The 20,933-nt window shown below is 54.1% G+C and overlaps 1 protein-coding gene across 3 annotated transcripts in view; it reads left to right on the top strand.

The window, feature by feature from the left end:
• ABR (ABR, RhoGEF and GTPase activating protein) overlaps positions 1 to 20,933 on the top strand; it is a 223,968-nt gene that overhangs the window by 124,915 nt on the left and 78,120 nt on the right. For all 3 annotated transcript variants that reach the window (XM_025361130.1, XM_025361131.1, XM_025361133.1), the window contains 2 exons: positions 5,582 to 5,680; positions 14,007 to 14,192. In XM_025361130.1, coding sequence (XP_025216915.1) covers positions 5,582 to 5,680; positions 14,007 to 14,192 — 285 coding nt within the window. The remainder of the gene's footprint in view (positions 1 to 5,581; positions 5,681 to 14,006; positions 14,193 to 20,933) is intronic.

Here is a 20,933-nt window from a genome sequence, read left to right as displayed (position 1 = left end):
GGTGCTATTTTAAGGAACTTATTTGTCAGGAATAAAAACCCTTTGGTAATGCAGATTAACCCTTTAGGTGTTTTTCTGTGCCTTTTTTTTTTTTTCTTTTGATACAGAGTCTCACTCTGTCACCCAGGGTGGAGTGCGGTGGCACAATCACGGCTCACTGCGGCCTCTACCTCCCAGACTCAATCAATCTTCCCACCTCAGCCTCCCCCTCACTACAGGCACATGCCACCACGTTGGGCTAATTTTTGTATTTTTGTAGAGATAGGGTTTCACCGTGTTGCCCACGCTGGTCTCTAACTCTTGGGCTAAAGCGATCTGCCCACCTTGGCCTCCCAAAGTGCTGGGATTAAAGGTGTGAGCCACTGAGCCCAGCCCAATCCTGTGCCAGTTTTTAATGGATCATCTGAAACATCTCTATTTCTGTTTCACCTGACCAGGTCTCTTCTGCCTCCACATCATGCCTGTATCCCCCATTTGGATGGTTTTCTAAATACAGGCCCCACATGTGGTGATTTGAGAGATGATCGGTGGCACCTCGATCTGTATGTTGCATTTTAATAGTTAAGTAGATATTTTAATGTATATTAGAAAAAATATGACCTGTGCATTTTTCTTACGATTTCAATTATGTGTAGGATAAGACTGCTTTTTACAAGTCAGTTCTGGGGCGCGGTGGCTCACGCCTGTAATCCCAGCACTTTGGGAGGCCAAGGCGGGCGGATCACGAGGTCAGGAGATCAAGACCAGCCTGCCCAACATGGTGAAACCCCGTCTCTACTAAAAACACAAAAATTATCTGGGCGTGGTGGTGCACGCCTGTAATCCCAACTACTTGGGAGGCTGAAGCAGGAGCATCGCTTGAACCTGGGAGGTGAAGGTTGCAGTGAGCCAAGATCATGCCACTGTACTCCAGCCTGGGTGACAGAGTGAGACTCTGTCTCAAAAAAAAAAAAAAAAAAGTTATTGTAAAGAACAGTATTGAGTAAAGAATAGTGCAGGTGGTGGTGGTATGTGAGTATGGCAAAATTTTAAGGGTGGGATATGAACAACCGAAATTTCAAAACACTGCGTGTGCCCCATGGCGCCTGCCTAAGACTTCAGAGAGCACCAGGGAGCCCAGAATACGGGAATCCACCCTTCAGGAGAGAGGAGCCTCTGGAGTTTGGTCTTTGTCCCCCAGCAGTTGACCCTGTCTTCTCTGTTCTAAATTCTGCCAAGGAAGCAGCTGAAAGAGACTTCGTCAGTGCCTAGCACTGGGACAGGAGAGGATCTCTCGATGGCTCTGCACTGCCTCAGCTGTCCTGAGACTGAGATGGGCCAGTTGTCCTGAGGTTGATGCTTGGTGTCGGTATAAGCCCCAGGCACGGCCACCCCCCACCCCCAGGCCCAGTGGCATCTACTCTGAGCAGATCCTGCTGGGTACTCCTGGCAGCCAGCTGTGGCCTGTGGACTAAATTCTGCCATCTGTGATGGCTCAGACCCTTGCACCCTTGCTGCATGCCCTGTAGCCTCGAGTCACAGCCAGAGAGCCCTGCTTGTTGTCTTGGAGGTTGGCGCTCCTGGAGAGATTGTGTCTTCGCTTGTCCTGGAACCAGACTTTTGGAGGCTTTATTTAGCTTCTAAACTCTGTGGAAGACCAGGCCTGAGCTGGCCACACCTTATCTCTAGACACTGTCCCTCCCAGAGTGACCTGACGTCTTTGGTTTGGCGGCTTCGAGCTGCCACACCGTCAGCCTAGCACATTGTGCAGGTGCAGGATGCTGAGGATAAACGAACCCACCGAGGCTGCATTTCGTCAGTTCTGGCTGGGAGGAAGTGAGGACAGGCCGCTTCCCGGTGCTGGAGACTGGCAGGCAGCGTGGCAGAGGCTGTGGGACCTGAAACTCTTCGGAGAGCTGACTCTGGAGCATTCTGGGCACGTGGGCACCTCTGAAGTGCTCCCTGGCGGGGAGATGATCTGCTTCACCTTTGTGTTCCCGGCACCTGGCTCCTAGTGGGTGAGTGAGTGGTGAGCCTGGGCTTCGATGAGACAACAGTCGCCCCACAAAGACTGAAGAAATGATGGTGAATTTCCTCATGGCTCTGAACTGAGGAAAGCTGGAAAAGATGGGAGTGGAAAAGGCCTTTCTTTGGTGGTGACTGAGCAACCGGTCTCCCATTAGCCAAGTGCGCCGAGAGGCTGATTTCCCATCCGTGAGCTCTCCAACGCCTTTGCTCCCATCCCAGCCGAAACTGCAGTGTGAACAGGGCCCGGAGCGGGGGCTCTTGCGGCTGACTCTTCATTGCCTTTTGAGGGAGGGCCTTCTGAGCGGTCTTCCCATCAGAACCAGCCTTTCAAGACTGGACGGTGAATGGAAGTCTTGAGGGGAGGATCTAGCAGAAATGGGCGATTACGGGGCTCTGGGGTCTACACTTACGCTGGGGGAGGGGGTGAAGCTTATTTGTGGATGGGGCTGCAGATCCCGTTCTTCCCCCCATCCGAGTCCAAACAGCTCTACAGTTAAAGCTCATAGTGTATCCAAGTGACAGGGCATTTGCTAAACCCTCAGGCAGATCCTGAGGCCGGGAACAGAGGGGTGCTAGCCCCCAGCACCGGGGATGAGTCCCCATGTGTCAAGGCTGGGAAGCAGCAGGAAGACCCCCGAGGGTCTGACCTGGAGGGGCTGGGGCTGGGGGCTGTTCCAGGCTCTGATCTTGTCCCCCAGGGGTTCGTGTGCTGCAGGCTCTGCAGGCCTCTGACAGTCCCGACTCTCTCTGTGCCTCAGGAAGTTGATAACACTTGCCAGGTTTTTGAGACTCTGGTGAGTGCTAAGCACAGTTCCTGATATTTGTGAAGCTGCCAATAAGTAACTATTGCCCTTTCCTAAAGCATGGGGTCTGTATTGCTTTTCTAATGCTGCTGAAACAAATCGCCACAAACTTAAGGGCTTAAAACAACACAAATTTATTCTATTATACAGAAATCTAAAAAGGATCTCTGCCCGACACCGTGGCCCATGCCTGTAATCTCAGCACTTTGGGAGGCCGAGACGGGCAGATCACCTGAGGTCAGGAGTTTGAGACCAGCCTGGCCAATATAGTGAAACCCTGTTTCTACTAAAAATACAAAAATTAGTGGGTGTGACGGTGGGCGCCTGTAATCCCAGCTACTTGGAAGGCTGAGGCAGGAGAATCGCTTGAACTTGGGAGGCAGAGGTTGCAGTGAACCGAGATCATGCCATTGCACTCCGGCCTGGGCGACAGAGCGCGACTTTGTCTCAATATATAAATACATAAATAAATAGATTAATTAAAATAAAAAGGATCTCCAGGGCTGCATTGCTTCTGGAAGCTCTAGGGCAAGCTTGTCCAGCCTATGGCCACGCATCCCAGGACTGCTTTGAGTGTGGCCTGACACAAATTTGTAAACTCTTAAAACCTGTTATTTTCTTTTAGTTCATCAGCGGTCGTTAGTGTTACTGTATTTTATGTGTGGCCCGAGACAATTCTTCTTCTTCCAGTGTGGCTCAGGGGAACCAAAAGATCGGACGCCCCTGCTCTAGGGGAATGAATTCATTTTGTTGCCGTTTCCAGCTTCCAAAGGCTCCCTGCATTCCTTAGCTCATGGCCCCATCCTCTGTCTTCAAACCTACCAGTGTAGCATCTTCCAAGCCGTCCCTCACCACCACCCTGTCTCTGACTCTCTCATTCCCCTTCTGTGGCCATGATGCCTTGCGGAAAGATGGCATTTTAGGCAGCAGGTACAGAAAGAACCGAAAGCTAGAGGCCTTTGAAGATGAGGAAGCTGGTTCTCCTGCATGAGGGAAGACCGAGCGGTCTCCTGGCTGTGGGAAGGACTGGAAGGGTAGGGACGGGCCCCTGGGCCCCTGAAGGTGTCTCATAAGGGATATGGTGGGCCTCATGTCCCAGTCTAGGGCCGAATCTTTACTTGTTTGTTTTTCAAATGTCTTTCCCACTAGATTCTAAGCCACGTGAGAACAGGGGCCACTGTCTGTTTCCCATGGTATCTATAGGGCCTGGTGGACATTCAGTAAATATTTATTGAATGAATAAATAAATGGACACATAGGGCAATGGAATTCCTAAGTACTCACATTTTGCAGTCTTCATACTCGGTCCTTGGCAAGCCTCGGGCAAGGCGGCACTCTTAGAAGATGAATCCAGCTCCGGTACGTGGGAAAGGCAGGAGGAGAGAGGAAGAGAGGGAGGAAAAGTCGATTCGGAGAACCCAGGCGACAGAGTGAGATACAGGGGGCCTCAACCACAGGAGAGGGGAGGGGTGGGACAGAGGGAACGGGAGGCAACAGATGAGCTGGGAAGCGTGGAAGGGCTTGGGGGAGATGAACAGCAAGCATGGAAGGGCTTGGGGGCTCAGTGTGGCAGAGGGAAAGGAGAGAGAAGGAAGAGGGGCCCAGGGATGACTCTTGGGGGTCCTGGCTGAGAAGAATTACTATGTATGTTTTTTCACTGAGGAGAACTTTGGGGGTACTTTCTCTGTGCCAGGCACTGTGCTAGTTGGTGGACATCCAACGCTCAATGGCATGTGACCTCCACGCTAAGGAGCAGCAGTTCTGGAGAAGGGCACTTTGGGTCTGTTCCTGGCACAGTGAGGTGACCAGGGAGTGCTGCGGCGAGTGTGCGGGGTGGGGCAGGGTAAGGCTGAGGGGCTCACAGCCGGCCTTCTGATGTGGGATGGAACCCCAGGGACAAGAGGATAAGGACAGCAGTGTAGCTCGGAGGTCTCAAGGCTGGGGCCCTTCCATTCAGTTCTCTCTACCCACACTTCTCTTGGTTTGTCTGTCACTTCCTCTGGGACCCGTCTCTACCCCCCAGACTTAGATTCTGGCCCCTGCTGTGCCCTGCCCTGTGACCATGCCCTGCCTCAGTCGTGATTCTGATTTTCCCTCCTGAACATCCTTGTCCCCGCGCCGCACATCAAACTGCCCAGCAGACCTAGGGCAGGTCCTTGTGTCTTGCTCACCGTGAGAAGGTTGACTTGGTTGACAGGGGGATGAATCGATGAATATCAAATGGGGAAATGTGGAAAATAGATTGAGCGAAGCACAACAAGATGTTACAGGAGGAATATGGGTGATTGTTTTTCCTTTTGTATTTCTGCATGTTTTGTATATATTTTTTTTATCATAGTATCTGACTTTTATCTCCTATGAAAGTGTCACTTAAGGGGAAAGGGACAAGGGTGGCTGGGCGTGGTGGCTCACGCCTGTAATCCCAGCACTTTGGGAGGCTAAGGCGGGTGGATCACCTGAGATCAGGAGTTTGAGACCATCCTGGCCAACATGGTGAAACCCCGTCTCTACTAAAAATACAAAAATTATCTGGGCATGGAGGCAGGCGCCTGTAATCCCAGCTACTCAGGAGGCTGAGGCAGGAGAATCGCTTGAACCCGGGAGGCGGAGGTTGCAGTGAGCCAAGATCATGCCACCACACTCCAGCCTGGGTGACAGAGCGAGACTCCGTCTCAAAAAAAAAGAGGGAAAAGGGTAGGGAAACAGACCGTCCACTCAGGATTTTGGCCTCCTTGCTCACGAGCTGTTGTCTGTGCTTTGCTTTTGTGCAGGTGGAAGCAGGGAAAGGCCTAGAGATGAGGAAGCTGGTTCTCTCGGGGTTCTTGGCCAGCGAAGAGATCTACATTAACCAGCTGGAAGCCCTATTGCTGGTGAGTACAGTCCCTGCTCTGGGGCCTTCTGTTCCCCCGCGTGTCGGATGATGTCATGCTCTGAAGCTGCTTTTGGAGTTGGAGAGGAAAGGGGACCTGTGCCCGTCCCTCCCTGTGGACAGAGTGCAGCTGCTCTGCGTCTAGCTGGGGATCAGGCAGCCCAGGTCATTGCCAGAAAGGGCCCATGCCTCTCAGCTCCAGCTCTCAAAAGGCAGGAGAAGAAGCACACCCAGGTTAGGGGTGGCAGACACACCTGTCATCCACCACTGTGGCATAGGGCATTGCTAACCCATCACAGTGCTCTGCCCGGGCGGCGGCCAAGCGCCTCCTCCACACTGTGCTCCGGACAGTCACTCCCAGCCAATCCGGTTAAGAAGTCTGCCGTCTTGGGTCCACGTCCTTCTACCTCCCTGGGTGAGGGAACCATTAACACCATCCTGAGGCCAAGTGTCAGGAAATAGGAGGTGGCAGGCTGTTTGTTTGTTTGTTTGTTTGTTTTTGAGACAGAGTTTTGCTCTTGTCGCCCAGGCTGGAGTGCAGTGGCGCAATCTTGGCCTACTGCAACCTCTGCCTCCTGGGTTCAAGTGATTCTCCTGCCCAAGCCTCCCTAGTGGCTGGAATTGCAGGTGTGCGCCACCACGCCCGACTAATTTTTGTATTTAGTAGAGACGGGATTTCAACATGTTGGCCAGGCTGGTCTCAAACTCCTGACCTCAGGTGATCCGCCTGCCTCGGCCTCCCAAAGTGCTGGGATGACAGGCGTGAGCCCCCGCGCCCGGCCTGTCTGTGTTCTTTGGAGAAGCAGCACAGCTCTGAGGCATCAGGCCAAGCTCAGCCCTTGGTAACATGCCTCAGTTTCCCTCCCGGAGGGAGGCATCGTTGTGAGAATCCGATTGGGAGGGGAATATGAAAATGTTTTCGGAAGATAAAAGTATTACACAGATGTGCGGTGGTTTTGCTTGGGAGAAAGTGCTCCTGAGATGCGTCTGGATGTTATGCCGAGTGATCGTGGCGTGTCAGGTTCTTTCTCTGGGTGTTTCGCAGCCTGAGACATAAGGTAATTGTCAGAGAAGGGAGACTCAGAAGTGTGGATCTGTGGAAGCTCATTCTTAACAAGAATTCTAAGATACACATTTAAGTACTTGCCATGACGTGAGGTGCTGTCACATGTCAACCCTGAGATGCTGTCAGTGTCCCAGAGGACTTGACATTTGTATTACCCAGGAATGACTGTGTGAATGTGCAGATGCAGGCCGGGTGTGGTGGCTCAATGCCTGTAATCCCAGCACTTTGGGAGCCCGAGGTGCGCAGATCTCTTGAGGACGGGAGTTCGAGACCAGCCTGGCCAATGTGGTGAAACCTTGTCTCTACTAGAAATACAAAAGAAGAGCCAGGCATGGTGGTGCATACCTGTAATCCCAGTTACTCAGGAGGCTGAGGCATGAGAATTGCTTGAAGCGGGGGGCGAAGGTCATAGTGAGCTAAAAGTGTGCCCCTGTACTCCAGACTGGACAACGGGAGTGAAACCCTGTCTCAAGAAAGGCCAGGCACAGTCGCTCACACCTCTAATCCCAGCACTTTGGCAGGCTGAGGCGCGTGGATCACCTGAGGTCAGGAGTTCGAGACCAACCCAGCCAACATGGTGAAGCCCCATCTCTACTAAAAATACAAAAAATTAGTCAGGTGCGGTGGTGGGTGCCTGTAATCCCAGCTACTCAGGGAGGCTGAGGCAGGAGAATCGCTTAAACCCGGGAGGCGGAGGTTGCAGTGAGCCAAGATCATGCCACTGCACTCCAGTTTGGGCAACAAGAGTGAAACTCTGTCTCCAAAAAAAAAAAAAAAAGAAAAGAAAAGAAAAAAAGGAATGTGCAGCTGCTTTGCCACACGCCGGGCTGAGTGTGTCCCATCTCTCCGGGAGTTTATCTCTATGCACGGAGCTGTTTTCCAAGTGAGGGGCAGTGTGGCAGGTAACTGAGGGTCCTGGTCTGGGGCCAGAGCTGGGGCAAGACGTGGCCCTGCCATGAATAGCAGGCGTATTGCACCATTTCTCAGACGGTGCCTCTCAGCCCGTCAGTGCATTGTGAAATCATTACAGTGGGTTGTGAAACCAGTACAGTGGGTTGGGACAGCATTTTTAAACCAATGAAAACGTACCGGCATGCATCATACACAGGAAAGATAAGTGAGGGAACTTTCAGTTTGTTGTCTGTGTGCCTGTGAATATATATGTAATTGCTGGGCCCATGGTGTCTTGTACCTGTTGTGGGTGTGAAAACTGCTGGCTTTGGCCAGGCGCGGTGGCTCACGCCTGTAATCCCAGCACTTTGGGAGGCCGAGGCGGGAGGATCACGAGGTCAGGAGATCGAGACCATCCTGGCTAACACGGTGAAACCCCGTCTCTACTAAAAAATGCAAAAAACTAGCCGGGCATGGTGGCGGCGCCTGTAGTCCCAGCTACTCAGGAGGCTGAGGCAGGAGAATGGCGGGAACCCGGGAGGCGGAGCTTGCAGTGAGCTGAGATCCGGCCACTGCACTCCAGCCTGGGTGACAGAGCGAGACTCCGTCTCAAAAACAAAACAAAACAAAAACAAAAGAAAACTGCTGTCTTTGGGTGAGCTATACATAAATTCCCTGAGCCTCCGTTTCTGGATCTCAAGTGATGCCAGTTTTTCTGTCTCTTTCCACGGGGTTGAGAAGTTCGGGTGGTCCTTTCAGGACCTCGTACAGTGTTGAGTACTTAAGACACTCAAATGTTAGTGGAAGAAAGGAGGACAGGCAAAGAGACAACCGTCAGACACTCGTGAAACTCGTCTTCGAAACCATGAATTGCTGTACCAAAAAGGAACATAGTTGTCCTGACTAACAGGATGTATATCTGAAAGGAGTTCGGACAAAGGATCCAGGCTGCCTGGCCGTACTGGTTCCAGGCTTTCAGCAGGTGAATGAGCCTTCGTGCCTCAGTTTTTCCATCTGCAAACAGAGTATATGAATAGTTTGCTTTTCATGGGGTCGTTGTGAGGATTAAAGGAATTTATACACAGAGTTATTATTATTATTTTTGAGACGAAGTTTTGCTCTGTTGCCCAGGCTGGAGTACAGTGGCACAGTCTTGGCTTACTGTAACCTCCACCTCTTGGGTTCAAGAGATTTCCTGCCTCGGCCTCCTAAGTAACTGGGATTACAGGTGCCCACCCCCACACCCAACTAATTTTTGTATTTTTAGTAGAGATGGGGTTTCACCATGTTGGCCAGGCTGGTCTTGAACTCCTGACCTCATGTGATCCTCCCGCCTCGGCCTCGCAAAGTGCTGGGATTACAGGTGTGAGCCACCGCGTCCAGCACATAAAGCTCTCAGAACATAGCCTGAGTGTTCATTGATACTGTTGATTTCTCCAGTGCCAGGAGAGGAAACAGGTTAGGGCTTATTGGTTCCTGCCACAACACGCCTCTTCCCTGAAGGAGGGAGTGGCGCCCATCCCCGTCAGACACGACGCCCTCAGATCCCACCTGCCCGTCCCCATCAGACACGACGCCCTCAGATCCCACCTGCCATCCGCGAGCCTCTTCCCCGGGCCACGACCGAGAGCCCTTCCTTCCCTGCCCTGCCTTTCTAACAGCTCATGCCCCAAAGGCAGAATCTGTGGGGTAGGGGCCCCCTTTCTGATGTGCCCGGGGCAGGTCCCCCCGCTTCTCCAGCTCTCTTCTCCTGGGCCCCTGCTTGGCTCTTTCTTGAGCAGGAGCCAGAGGGAGCGACAGAGGAACTTGCTGGGAGGCCAGGTCTGTGGCAGGAGGGCCCAGGAAGGAGGAGTGGGACCTTCCACAGCCACAGCCTCAGAAGAAAACCTCAGAGCGAAAGAATCACGCCCTCCCCCCTCTCCTCCCTGAGCTGGGAACCCCCGCACCCTCCCCACCCCTCAGCAAGGAGGAAGCTAAACCTGCTCTTCGGGGCGGCCTCACAAAGGGGCCAGCCCGAAGGAGAAGAACGTTCATCCCCTCCATGCTCGCTTTCCCACTCCTGACCCCATTCCCACCGCTCTGCCCCGGCCTGTTTGCTTTCAGCTGAACGCTTCCTGATAGTCAGAGGGCTGGGTGTGTGTACCTAAAACCGCGTGCACACACAGGGCAGACGAGCCTCCACGCAGAGGCCTCCGTCCTGGCCTCTGGGTTGCTGGTGGGCGTCGTCTTCTGGGGCCCTCCTGCTTCCTGGTGGGCTCCGATTACAGGGAAAGCCTGGGAGCCTGGGCCGAGGCAGGGGGTGAAGGAAAAAAGACGAAGCCAAATGCATTGAAATTCTGGATCTCCTGGACGCTGGGAACTGAGCTTAGGAACTGCGTCTTGCTATGCCGGGGCCACAGGGTGAGGCCACTCCCCACAGCCCCTCCCGCTGCTGGCCACGACTGGCCCTCCTGGGGTGGACTGTCCTGGCCGTGCGCTGGGGCTCATAGCCACGCTGTATCGCAGCCTCTTTATCTGTAAAACAGGTGAATGACGCCTTCCTCCGTGGGCTCCAGTGACAAGTAACTAGGGTGGCGTGGCAGCAAGCATGCCAGGCCTTCTGGGGCAGGAGGCGGAGGAAGTGGGTACATTTCTTTCCCCTATTTCGAAAGGCCAGTCGCTGTGGGACAGCAGACAAACGGCTGTGTGAAGTCCCACTGGCAAGTGAGAATCGGCCCAGGCCCGTCTTCCTGAGAAGCAGCTGGGCTGGGAGCCAGGGTGGAGGTCACTCGGGGTCCTCTCCGAGAACTCTCATGGTGAAATGGAGAGCCGGGGCCTGCCCTTGCCTCTGCAGCAGGACTGGGGAGGAGGGGGTGCCTGAGTGGTGTGCTAGCACTTTGGCAGAACGGCTGTGCCGTGCCAAAGCTCAGTGTGGGTCACCGTGGCTTTCAGTCCACCCTCCTGCCCCGAGCCCATGTGGGACTTCACCAGAGAAAAATAACGGCCTCAAGGGTCCTGGCCAGCAAAGGACACACACCCAGCCCTGTCCCCTCCCACCAAGTGAAATCAGAAGTAAGAGCCAAGGTCCCCATCGTGTCATGAGAACCATCTGATGCCCCAAACACAGGCCCCGTCCTTGTGACTGGCTGTGGGTGAGCGTCCATTTCTTCCCCTTTTGCAGACAGGGTGGGAAGTTTAGAAGGAAGCAGAACCACTGTGTCTTGTCTTTGCGTGGGTGGCAGACGAGCGCGTCCTCGGCGGCTTCTGAGAAATCCTGTCTCCTTGGCCTTCCTGCTTCCCTGTTCCCTCCTCAATGGAGACTGCACCAAGGCAGGGACAAGAATTCATGGATTTGGGGACTTTGTGGCGACGTGGGCTCCTCTGTGGGGTCCTGCGTCGAGGTGAAAAGGATGAACTCTTAGGACTATGTCAATCCTGAAACTCCATGTCCCTCATGGAGGGTGGGGAGTCCCCAAAGCTTTCAGCTCACCCACCTGGACTTGGGGGGACACTCTTCCCTTGCTCCTGCCCCCCAGTGCCTTCTGTTCCCCTGTCTGGGATGCCTCCCTACCCCCCTACTCCTCCACCTGCTGAGCTCTCCAAGGCCCTGGTATGGCTTCCTCCTCCATGCAGCCCTCCAGGCTGCTCCAGCACAACTTTGGAACCACATGGTTGGTGTGCACAGTCAGTCACATTGTCCATAGTCATTTTATCTGTATTGGTCCATTTCACCCAACTGGATTATAAAGGTCTCAGCTGGGGGCGGTGGCTCATGCCCGTCATCCCAACACCTCAAGAGGCTGAGGCAGGTGGATCACTTGAGGTCAGGAGTTCGAGACCAGGCTGACCAATATGGTGAAACCCCGACTCTACTAAAACTACAGAAAATTGCCGGGCATGATAACGCATGCCTGTGATCCCAGCTACTACTCGGGAGGCTGAGGTGGGATAATTGCTCAAACTTGGGAGGCGGAGGTTGCAGTGAGCTGAGATTGCGTCACTGCACTCCAGCCTGGGTGACAGAGTGAGACTCTGTCTCAAAACAAAAAAAACAAAACAAAACAAAAATGCAGTCTGGGATCATGGTCATGTATGCACTGACCGGAATGTCAGTAGGTAGCACATGGCCGTATCATCCCAGTTTCACAAACGAGGCTGCTGGTGACAGGAAGCCCAGGGACCCTGAGTGATGTGTTCACAGCAGAGCTGGGACTGAAGCCCACGCTGCCTGGCCTGCACCAGGTTGAACCCCATGCGTTTGCCTAGCAAGGACCGGATGCTGAGGGGCCACTGGTTCTAGCATGGCAACAGTCAGAAGGAGGGGCCTGCTCTGTCCTGCGTGGATTGTTGCATCTGGGCTTTTTAGAGCTCGGAGGATGAGGGAGCCAGAAGGCAGAGCACCATCTGGGTGTCTGAGTAGATGAGAATTCTTCCAGCGAATGTGAGTTCTGCCTCCATCAGAGTGAGGTGATGTGAATGAGTAGATGAGACATCATCAGATGTGAGGCTGGAGTGAGGCCGGGCCGGGAGCTTGCCGTGGTTGGCTGGAGCTGGTGATGGCTCCAGAGGGAGCTGGCGATGCCTTTGGTGTTCCCTTCAGTGCAGCATTTTCAGCAGTGGAGTCACCCATTGTCTGCTAGAATACTTCTCTTGTCGGAAAGCTCGCTACTTAATCCTATGGGGGACGGCTCTCGTGAGCCCAAATCTCACCCCATAACTTTTCCCCACTGTTCCTGGGTCTGCAGAGCAACCCAGACTAAGTCTAAGCCTCTTTTTTGTTTTTGGAGACAGAGTCTCGCTCTGTCGCCCAGGCTGGAGTGCGGTGGTGCGATCTTGGCTCACTGCAACCTCTGCCTCCTGAGTTTAAGCGATTCTCCTCCCTCAGCCTCCCGAGTAGCTGGGATTTCAGGTGGCTGCCACCATGCCCGGCTAATTTTTGTTTTAGTAGAGATTGGGTTTCACCATGTTGGTCAGGTTGGTCTCAAAAACCTGGCTTCAGGTGATCCACCCGCATTGGCCTCCCAAATTACTGGGATGACAGGCGTGAGCCACCGCGCCCGGCCAAGTCTAAGCCTCTTTTTTCGTTTTTGGAGACAGGCTCTCGCTCTGCTGCCCAGGCTGGAGCACAGTGGCACGATCTTGACTCACTGCAACCTCCACCTCCCGGGTTCAAGCAATTATCCTGCCTCAGCCTCCCGAGTAGCTGGGACTACAGGTGCATATCACCACGCGTGGCTAATTTTTGTAGTTTTAGTAGAGACAGGATTTCACCATGTTGGTCAGGCTCGCTTGTCTCGAACTCCCGGCCTCCCAAAGTGCTGGGATGACAGGTGTGAGCCACTGCACCCGGCCAAGTCTAAGCCTCTTTCCACGTGGCCTTCGGGTATGTGAAGAACATCAACAGAATCCAACATGGCTGCTCTCCTCCTGGCCGCCCTGCCCTTCCCTGCCACGCCTTCCCTGTACAGCGGGTTATCAGGCCCTGTCTCCTGCAATGGCCTTTGCAGTACAGCCTGGGCATCTTTGTTTTTTTTTTTTTTTCCTGATTATTCATATTTACTCATTATAGATGATTTATAAAATGCAGAGGACCACACTGAGGAAATGCCCGCACGTCCCGTTATCCCACAGTCCCGTCGCTGGGCTGGAAGGTGATGGCGTCAGCTCCCAGCCAGTGCTGGGGGTTGGTCTCTGTTGTCTGCCACCTCACCGTCTACACTGGCAGGGCCTGGAGCATCTTGGTATAGACAGGCAGGCGTTGAGAAAGAGTCTGAGACTGGAGACCCCTGCCATGCGCAATGGGAAGGACCACCACGGTCGCTTAGCATGTCTGCCCCGGGGGTGCGATGCAGTGGGAGACGCGTGAACCCCCATCCCTCTCCCTATGCCAAGTGACGGGAACTTGGAATATCATTGAGGACAAGACTGGTCTTGAGTAACTTCGGGTCCCTACCCTGTGAGTCCCAGAACCACGTTGTTTCTTGTAAGGAAACAGCTATGGGCTTGAGTTCCCAGTCAACCCTCCCTTCCACTGAAGTGTGACAAGGAGCTTATGACTTGGGGCACAGGCTATTGTGGAAGAAAGACGTGGATCCTGTTAACCCAGTACAGGCCGCTGCTGAGCTCAGGTGCGTGGTAGGGGAGTGAGCCCTGGCACCGCCCCTCGGGCCTGGCAGAGCTGCCGGGCCAGGTTCCTGCCGTTCAGTGTGTGGCTTGTTGGGGCCTGTGGCAGTGGCTCCTTGATACAAAGCTCGTTTCAGTGCCCTGCCTTTGGCGGCCTTGTCTGGGCAGGACTTGGGCAGCAGGAAGGACTAATGATTGGCCTCAGGGCCTGCCGACACTCTGGTTTATTTACCCCGACCTCTGCTCTTTCTTCCTCTCTTTCTCCCAGCCCATGAAACCCCTGAAGGCCACTGCCACCACCTCCCAGCCCGTGCTCACCATCCAGCAGATCGAGACCATCTTCTACAAGATCCAGGACATCTACGAGATTCACAAGGAGTTCTATGACAACCTGTGCCCCAAGGTGCAACAGTGGGACAGCCAGGTCACCATGGGCCACCTCTTCCAGAAGCTGGTGAGTCCCCCAGTGATGGAGGGTCCTCACGCGGGGCCTCAGCGGAGCCGAGAGTGTTGAGGGAGAGGACGGGGCAGCCCTCTTGGACTCCTTGAAGGCCTGAGTCGTCTCCGAGTTCTGAAGGAAAGCCTGGGCCTGTGTGTTATGGGGCACCCAGGGCTGGTGCCTTGACTCTAGGCCTTCCCGGTGCAGCCCTGGGAGCTTCTAGGGCTGGTGGAGACGGGCTGTGTGGATAGATACGTCTAGGGGTGGTGGACACGGGCTGGGTGGATGGGTACTTCTAGGGGTGGTGGAGACAGGCTGTGTGGATAGATACTTCTAGGGGTGGTGGAGACGGGCTGGGTGGATGGGCACTTCTAGGGCTGGTGGAGACGGGCCGGGTGGATGGGCGCTTCTGTGGGAGCACCATCTCTCTCTCCGAGGGTACTCCGTCTCTCTCCCGGAGGGTGCTCCGTGGAACCAGCCCTGGAATGGAGGCTCCTTGCTGGGCTTCTAGTCTCCTGTCCCTCAGTGAACAGAGGGGCACCTGCCGGGTTGGGGGCGCGAGAACTGCTCCCCTGAGACCTCAGGGATTCACTGCATCTCAGTGCTGCCTCTGTAAAAGGAAGCAGTTGGACCCATCAGCCAGTGATCCTCTCCTGAGGTCCCAAGAGCAGAAAGCACTAAAGCCCAGCCCTGCCCAGCATTGCAGGGTTGGGAGTGGCAGGAGCGGTGGGTTAACATGCGGATTTTGTGTTGGGAAATGCTCACGGAGTCTTCTGGTTCCCTGTGTTTCTGTGACACCCTCTCCCCCAGCTCTGCCCCATCTCTGGCTGTGTCCCCTGGAGGACCCCCAGGTCAGACCCACGGAGCCCCCCCCCCCAGCTCTCCTACATAATGTCTGACAGCCCAGCAGGCAAGAGGGAGACTGGAAGTCCAGGCCGCGGTTCTTCTCTGAGTGTGAGTGGCCAGAGGACCTTCTCCTCCCCACTGCCCTGTTCTCTGGGTGTGAGTGGCTGGAGGCCGTCTCCTCCTCCCCTGCCCTGTTCGGCTGAATGGACAGGGCTCTGCCTTTCTCACACTGGAGAAGATTCTCCTGCTTGGACACGCCTAGGGCTTCCAGCCGAGTGTGTTCACAGCTGAGCTCCTTGTCTCTGAAGTTATCTGCTCCGCTTCCTGCCTTTATCTCAGTGAGTGCTTCAGACCCGTTCTTGCTGCCCCCCTCCCCCCACCTGTCCTGTGGAGTCCACTTTTTGGCCATTTCACCGCTGCCTTTTCCTTTTCTTGGCCACCCATGGCCCTCACCTGGACAGCTGTGTGTCCTCCTTTGTGGCTCCTGGCTCCTGCCTCCAGGCCCACTCCCCTCCCACCCCCACCTCTCCTTAGAGGGGAGAGAGTCACTGAAAACCCTGACAGCCCCTTCAGCGGCTCCCCACGGCCCTCGGATGAAGGCCAGGCTCCGAGGAATGGCTCGAGAGACCCTTTGCACACTGACCTGTGTCCAGCCTTGGCCTTGGCAGCTTCCTCCCCGCACCTCTGTGCTTCCTGACTCTGGACTTTCTGTTCTCAGTTCCCAGGGCAGGCGCTTTCTTTTTTTTTTTTTTTTTTTTTTTTGAGACGGAGTCTTGCTCTGTCGCCCAGGCTGGAGTGCTGTGGCCGGATCTCAGCTCACTGCAAGCTCCGCCTCCCGGGTTCCCGCCATTCTCCTGCCTCAGGCTCCCGAGTAGCTGGGACTACAGGCGCCCGCCACCGCGCCCGGCTAGTTTTTTGTATTTTTTAGTAGAGACGGGGTTTCACCGTGTTCGCCAGGATGGTCTCGATCTCCTGACCTTGTGATCCGCCCGTCTCGGCCTCCCAAAGTGCTGGGATTACAGGCTTGAGCCACCGCGCCCGGCCGGGCAGGCGCTTTCTTAACTCTTCGTGCTCGAGGCCCTACCTGCCTGAAATGTCCTTCGCCCTCTCCTCTGGCTTCCCCTGGTCAGCTCCCAGCTTAGAAGGGACCTCCTCCAAGAAGGCTTTCCAGGCCCCCAGATGCAGGCCTCGTGCCAGTCCCCGTAGTGAGCACTGGTGACTGCCTGACTCCCCCGAACCACAGCGAGCTCCAGGAGGACGGGCTGACTTTCTTCTTTTGTTGAGTCGGAGTCCCGCTGTGTCGCCCAGGCTGGAGTGCAGTGGTGCGATCTCGGCTCACTACAAGCTCCGTCTCCTGGGTTCATACCATTCTCCTGCCTCAGCCTCCCAAGTCCTTGGGATTACAGGTACCTGCCACCACGCCCAGCTAATTTTTGTAGATTTAGTAGAGACGGGGTTTCGCCACGTTGGCCAGGCTGGTCTTGAACTCCTGACCTCAGGCGATCCACCCGCCTCAGCCTCCCAAAGTGCTGTGATTACAGGCGTGAGCCACCGCGCCTGGCCTGCATTTTCTTCTTAGACCCCCGGAACCAGCCCAGTGGTCGCTCCATGAATGAGTGAATGCACCTTGACCACTGGGCCTGGGGAGAACACGGAGGGGCATCGAGGGAGACGTCACAGGCCCCAAGGTTTCTGTCCTGAGAGCCCTGTTTCTCAAGCACAGCTTCTAGAGCCAGATCACAAAGTAGGCTTGAATCCCAGCTCTGCCAGATTAAACCTGCACCTGGGCAACTTACCCAACCGCTCTGCATCAGCTTCTTCATCTGTAAAAATGAGGATAGTGATAGTGTTTCCCTCATTGGGTGATTCTGAGGAGTTAATATCTGAAAAGTGCATGGAGCTGAGTGTGGTGGCTGATACCCGTAATCCCAGCACTTTGGGAGGCTGAGGCTGGAGGATCACTTGAGGCTCAGAGTTCAAGACCAGCCTGGGCAACATAGCAAGACCCTGGCTCTACAAAGAAATAGAATAGGCCTGACTGGGCGTGGTGGCTCACGTCTGTAATCCCAGCATTTTGGGAGGCCGAGGCGGGTGGATCATGAGGTCAGTAGTTCGAGACCAGCCTGGCCTACGTGGTGGAACCCCGTCTCTACTCAAAATACAAAAAAATTAGCCGGGCCTGGTGGCAGGTGCCTGTAGTCTCAGTTACTCAGGAGGCTGAGGCGGGAGAATCGCTTGAACCTGGGAGGCGGAGGTTGCAGTGAGCTGAGATTGCGCCACTGCACTCCAGCCTGGGCGACAGACTGAGACTCCATCTCAAAAAAAAAAAAAAAGAAATAGGCTTGGGGCAGGGGCTTACGCCTATAATCCCAGCATTTTGGGTGGCCAAGGTGGGCAGATCACCTGAAGTCAGGAGTTCAAGACCAGCCTGGCCAACATGGTGAAACTCTGTCTCTACTAAAAATACAAAAATTAGCCAGGCGTGATAACGCACACCTTGATCCTCCAGCCTTGGGAGGCTGAGGTGGGAGAATTGCTTGAACTCAGGAGGCAGAGGTTACAGTGAGCCGAGATTGTGCTACTCCACTCCAGCCTGGGCAACAAGAGCAAGACTCTGTCTCAAAAAAAGAAATATAATAAAATAAAGTAAAAGGAAAAGTGCTTGGAACAGGGCCTGGAGCATCATAAATTAATAAGTACTTAGTAACTAGTCATTATCATCAGTGCCATTATTATTATTATTATTATTATTAAATCGGGAAGAGGCACCCCAGAAGGTATCCTTTCAAGGGAATGCCACACTCTGGTTCTAGCAGATCCACCTGCTTCCTCCCGTTCAGGGATGATGAACACCTGTCATCACTGCCTGCTCGCCTGAGCTGAGTGGCCTGGGGGGCATCCTCTCCTCATCCCTCAGGAGTAGAAGAGAGCAAGCCCAGGGTTGTTGGAAACGCTGTCACAGTTTATCTTTGTCACGTGGACCTGGCTGTCCCCTGTTCTGGTCTCAGCTCCACAGGCCTGGCCATTAATCTACTACCCACCACCTTCCCTCCCCAGCATTGGGAACTGATGCATGAGGCCGCTGGGGCTGCAGGCCTGGGAGGACCCGGGTGGAGCCAGGTCAGGCCTGGCATCTGGAGGTGGTTTATTTTCAGCCGAAGTCTCTGGGTATTTGATTATTCGTTACTGAGAGAAGGGAATTAGCATCTCTGCTGTTTGTTTTGTGAGATCACTCCAGTGCCAGGCTGCTGTTTCCAAGCAACCTGCACTTCCCAGTTAATGTACCTGCCAAACCAGGCCTTGGGCCCTACAGCCTGGGGTGACTGTGGCGATGGCAGTCCCGGAGATGACCGTAACCCTGGACTCAGGCCTCCGCACAGCTGGCTTCTGGGAGGGTGGTGTGCCAACCTGGGCCTCCAGGCTTGCTTCTTCTCGTGGGAAAGGGGACAAGAGGGGCCCTTTCCTGGAAGAATCTTGGCGATTTGATTTTGGCTTAGGAAGCCGCTGTCTAGCACATCTCCTGTAGCGTGGGCACTGATGGGCCGGGCCTCAGTACTCCCTGGAAAGCGAAATAAATGCCCTCCCTTCCAGCCCCACCCCCTTTTAAAGTCCAGCCACGTCCCCCCCTTTTTAAAGTCTGGCCCTTGTGTAGCTGAGACCTAAATGCCTCTGGCCTTGGCGTCACCCCAAGCATCCCCACTCTCTCTCCCCTCTCTGGCTTTTCCAGATTCTCCCCACTCCTCTGCCCCACCAGCTTCCTCAAAGGGTTCTGCCTCTGTCCTGGGAGGTTCCAGGCTCAGCCGATGCTGCAACCAGCCTGTCCCCACCCCTACCTCCGCCCCCACCCCCACCTCAGCCTCTCTGGGTCCTCGGGGAACATGAGGATCCTGCAGAAAGCAGGTGGTCCTGGGTTGGGGTCCATAGCAGCCCACTTCCCTCAGCACCGTGGTGGGAAGCGAGGCCCCTGAAGAGGCCAGGCAGTAGCTGTATCCCCCTTGCGACTGTATTGAAAAACATTTAAACCAGAAACTCCGGAGAATAACACAGCAAAACCTTCTGATGAAGAAAATACAGCGTCACACGTTAAGGTGGAATCTCCCCTCCCTTCCTCCTCCCTCTTGAAGCAGCTACTGGCGTGAATTTGGTGGACAGCCTTCCAGACTGCAGTCTGTGTGCTTACTACATATCTATATTTTGGATGGGCCTGTACTTTAAAAACAAACAAAAAAAGTCTTGCTATGTTGTCCAGGCTGGACTTGAACTCCTGGGCTCAAGTGATCCTCCCACCTCAGTCTCCCAAGTAGCCAGGGCTTTAGGTGTGTGTACCACAGCTCCCAGCTGCATGTAGTTTAAAAATGTATGTAAGGCCAGGCGTGGCGTGGTAGCTCACGCCCATAATCCCAGCACTTTGGGAGCCCAAGGCGGGCGAATTACCTGAGGTCAGGAGCTCAAGACCAGCCTGACCAATATGGGGTTAGTAGAAACCCCATCTCTACTAAAAATACAAAAATTAGCTGGGTGTGGTGGTGGGCGCCTGTAGTACCAGTTACTCGGGAGGCTGAGGCAGGAGGATTGCTTGAACCCCAGGAGGCGGAGGTTGCAGTGAGCCGAGATCGCGCCACTGCACTCCAGCCTGGTGACAGAGCGAGGCTCCATCTCAGGAAAAAAAGTGTATCAGTATACACGTGTATTATGTCACAGTTCAATCCATGTCCGCTTTGGAGCTTGTCAGCAATGCTATGTGTGAATCTGGTGCATCCACGTTCATGGCTGTGCGTGCGGCTTCCCCCGTTTGTGAGCATTTGTTTCCAGTCCCTCCTCTACGAGGAGGAAGAGTGAGGCGGTGAACACCCCTGAGTCCCCTGGGGCACACACAGGCCATTTGTTCCAGAGCGCTGCTGTCTAATGGAAATAGCTTATGAGCCATATACGTCATTTCACATTTTCTAATACCCACCTTTTTTTTGTTTTTTTTTGAGACGGAGTCTTGCTCTTGTCGCCCAGGCTGGAGTGCAGCGATGCAATCTGGGCTCATTGCAACCTCCACCTCCTGTGTTCAAGTGATTTTCCTGCCTTGACCTCTGGAGTAGCTGGGACTATAGACGCCCGCCACCACGCCCGGCTAATTTTGTATCTTTAGTAGAGACGGGGTTTCACCATTTTGGCCAGGCTGGTCTTGAACTCCCAACTTCAGGTGATCTGTCCGCCTCAGCCTCCCAAAGTGCTGGGATTACAGGTGTGAGCCACCGCGCCTGGCCCCTAATACCCACATTTTTATAAGTAAAAATAGGCAGGTGAAATTAATTTTGAGAATATCTTTTATTTATTCCCGCAGATCCAAATATTATTTCAACATGTGTAATCAGTATTTAAAAATTAACGAGGTAGTTTACATTCTCTTTCACATACTAAGCCTTTGGAACCCGCTGTGTGTTTTACATGTCCGGCACATCTCAGTTTGAACCGACCCTGTCTCAGGTAGCTTGGCAGCCTCACGTAGCTGGTGGCTGCTGTACTGAACGATACAGCTCTGCGGTTTGTATGTAGAAGTGGATTTGCTAAGCAGTAGATGGCTGTGCCTATTCTCAGCTTTATTAGTTCAACTGAAAATAGACCATGCCTATTTTCAGCTTTATTAGTTATTAACAAATTGCTCTCCAAATAATTGTACTAATTTACACTCCCCCAAGTAGTCTGTAAGAGTTTAAATTGGCTGGGCGCGGTGGCTCACGTCTGTCATCCCAGCACTTTGGGAGGCTGAGGCGGGTGGATCACCTGAGGTCAGGAGTTCGAGACCAGCCTGGCCAACATGGAGAAACCCTGTCTCTACTAAAAATACAAAACTAGCCGGGTATGGTGGTGGTGCATACCTGTAAACCCAGCTACTCAGGAGGCTAAGGCAAGAGAATC

The sequence above is a fragment of the Theropithecus gelada genome, chromosome 16, assembly GCF_003255815.1.
Source record: "Theropithecus gelada isolate Dixy chromosome 16, Tgel_1.0, whole genome shotgun sequence".
Lineage (NCBI taxonomy): Eukaryota > Metazoa > Chordata > Mammalia > Primates > Cercopithecidae > Theropithecus > Theropithecus gelada.
Note: the sequence above shows the minus strand (reverse complement) of the source record. Positions and strands in the feature narration are given on the sequence as shown.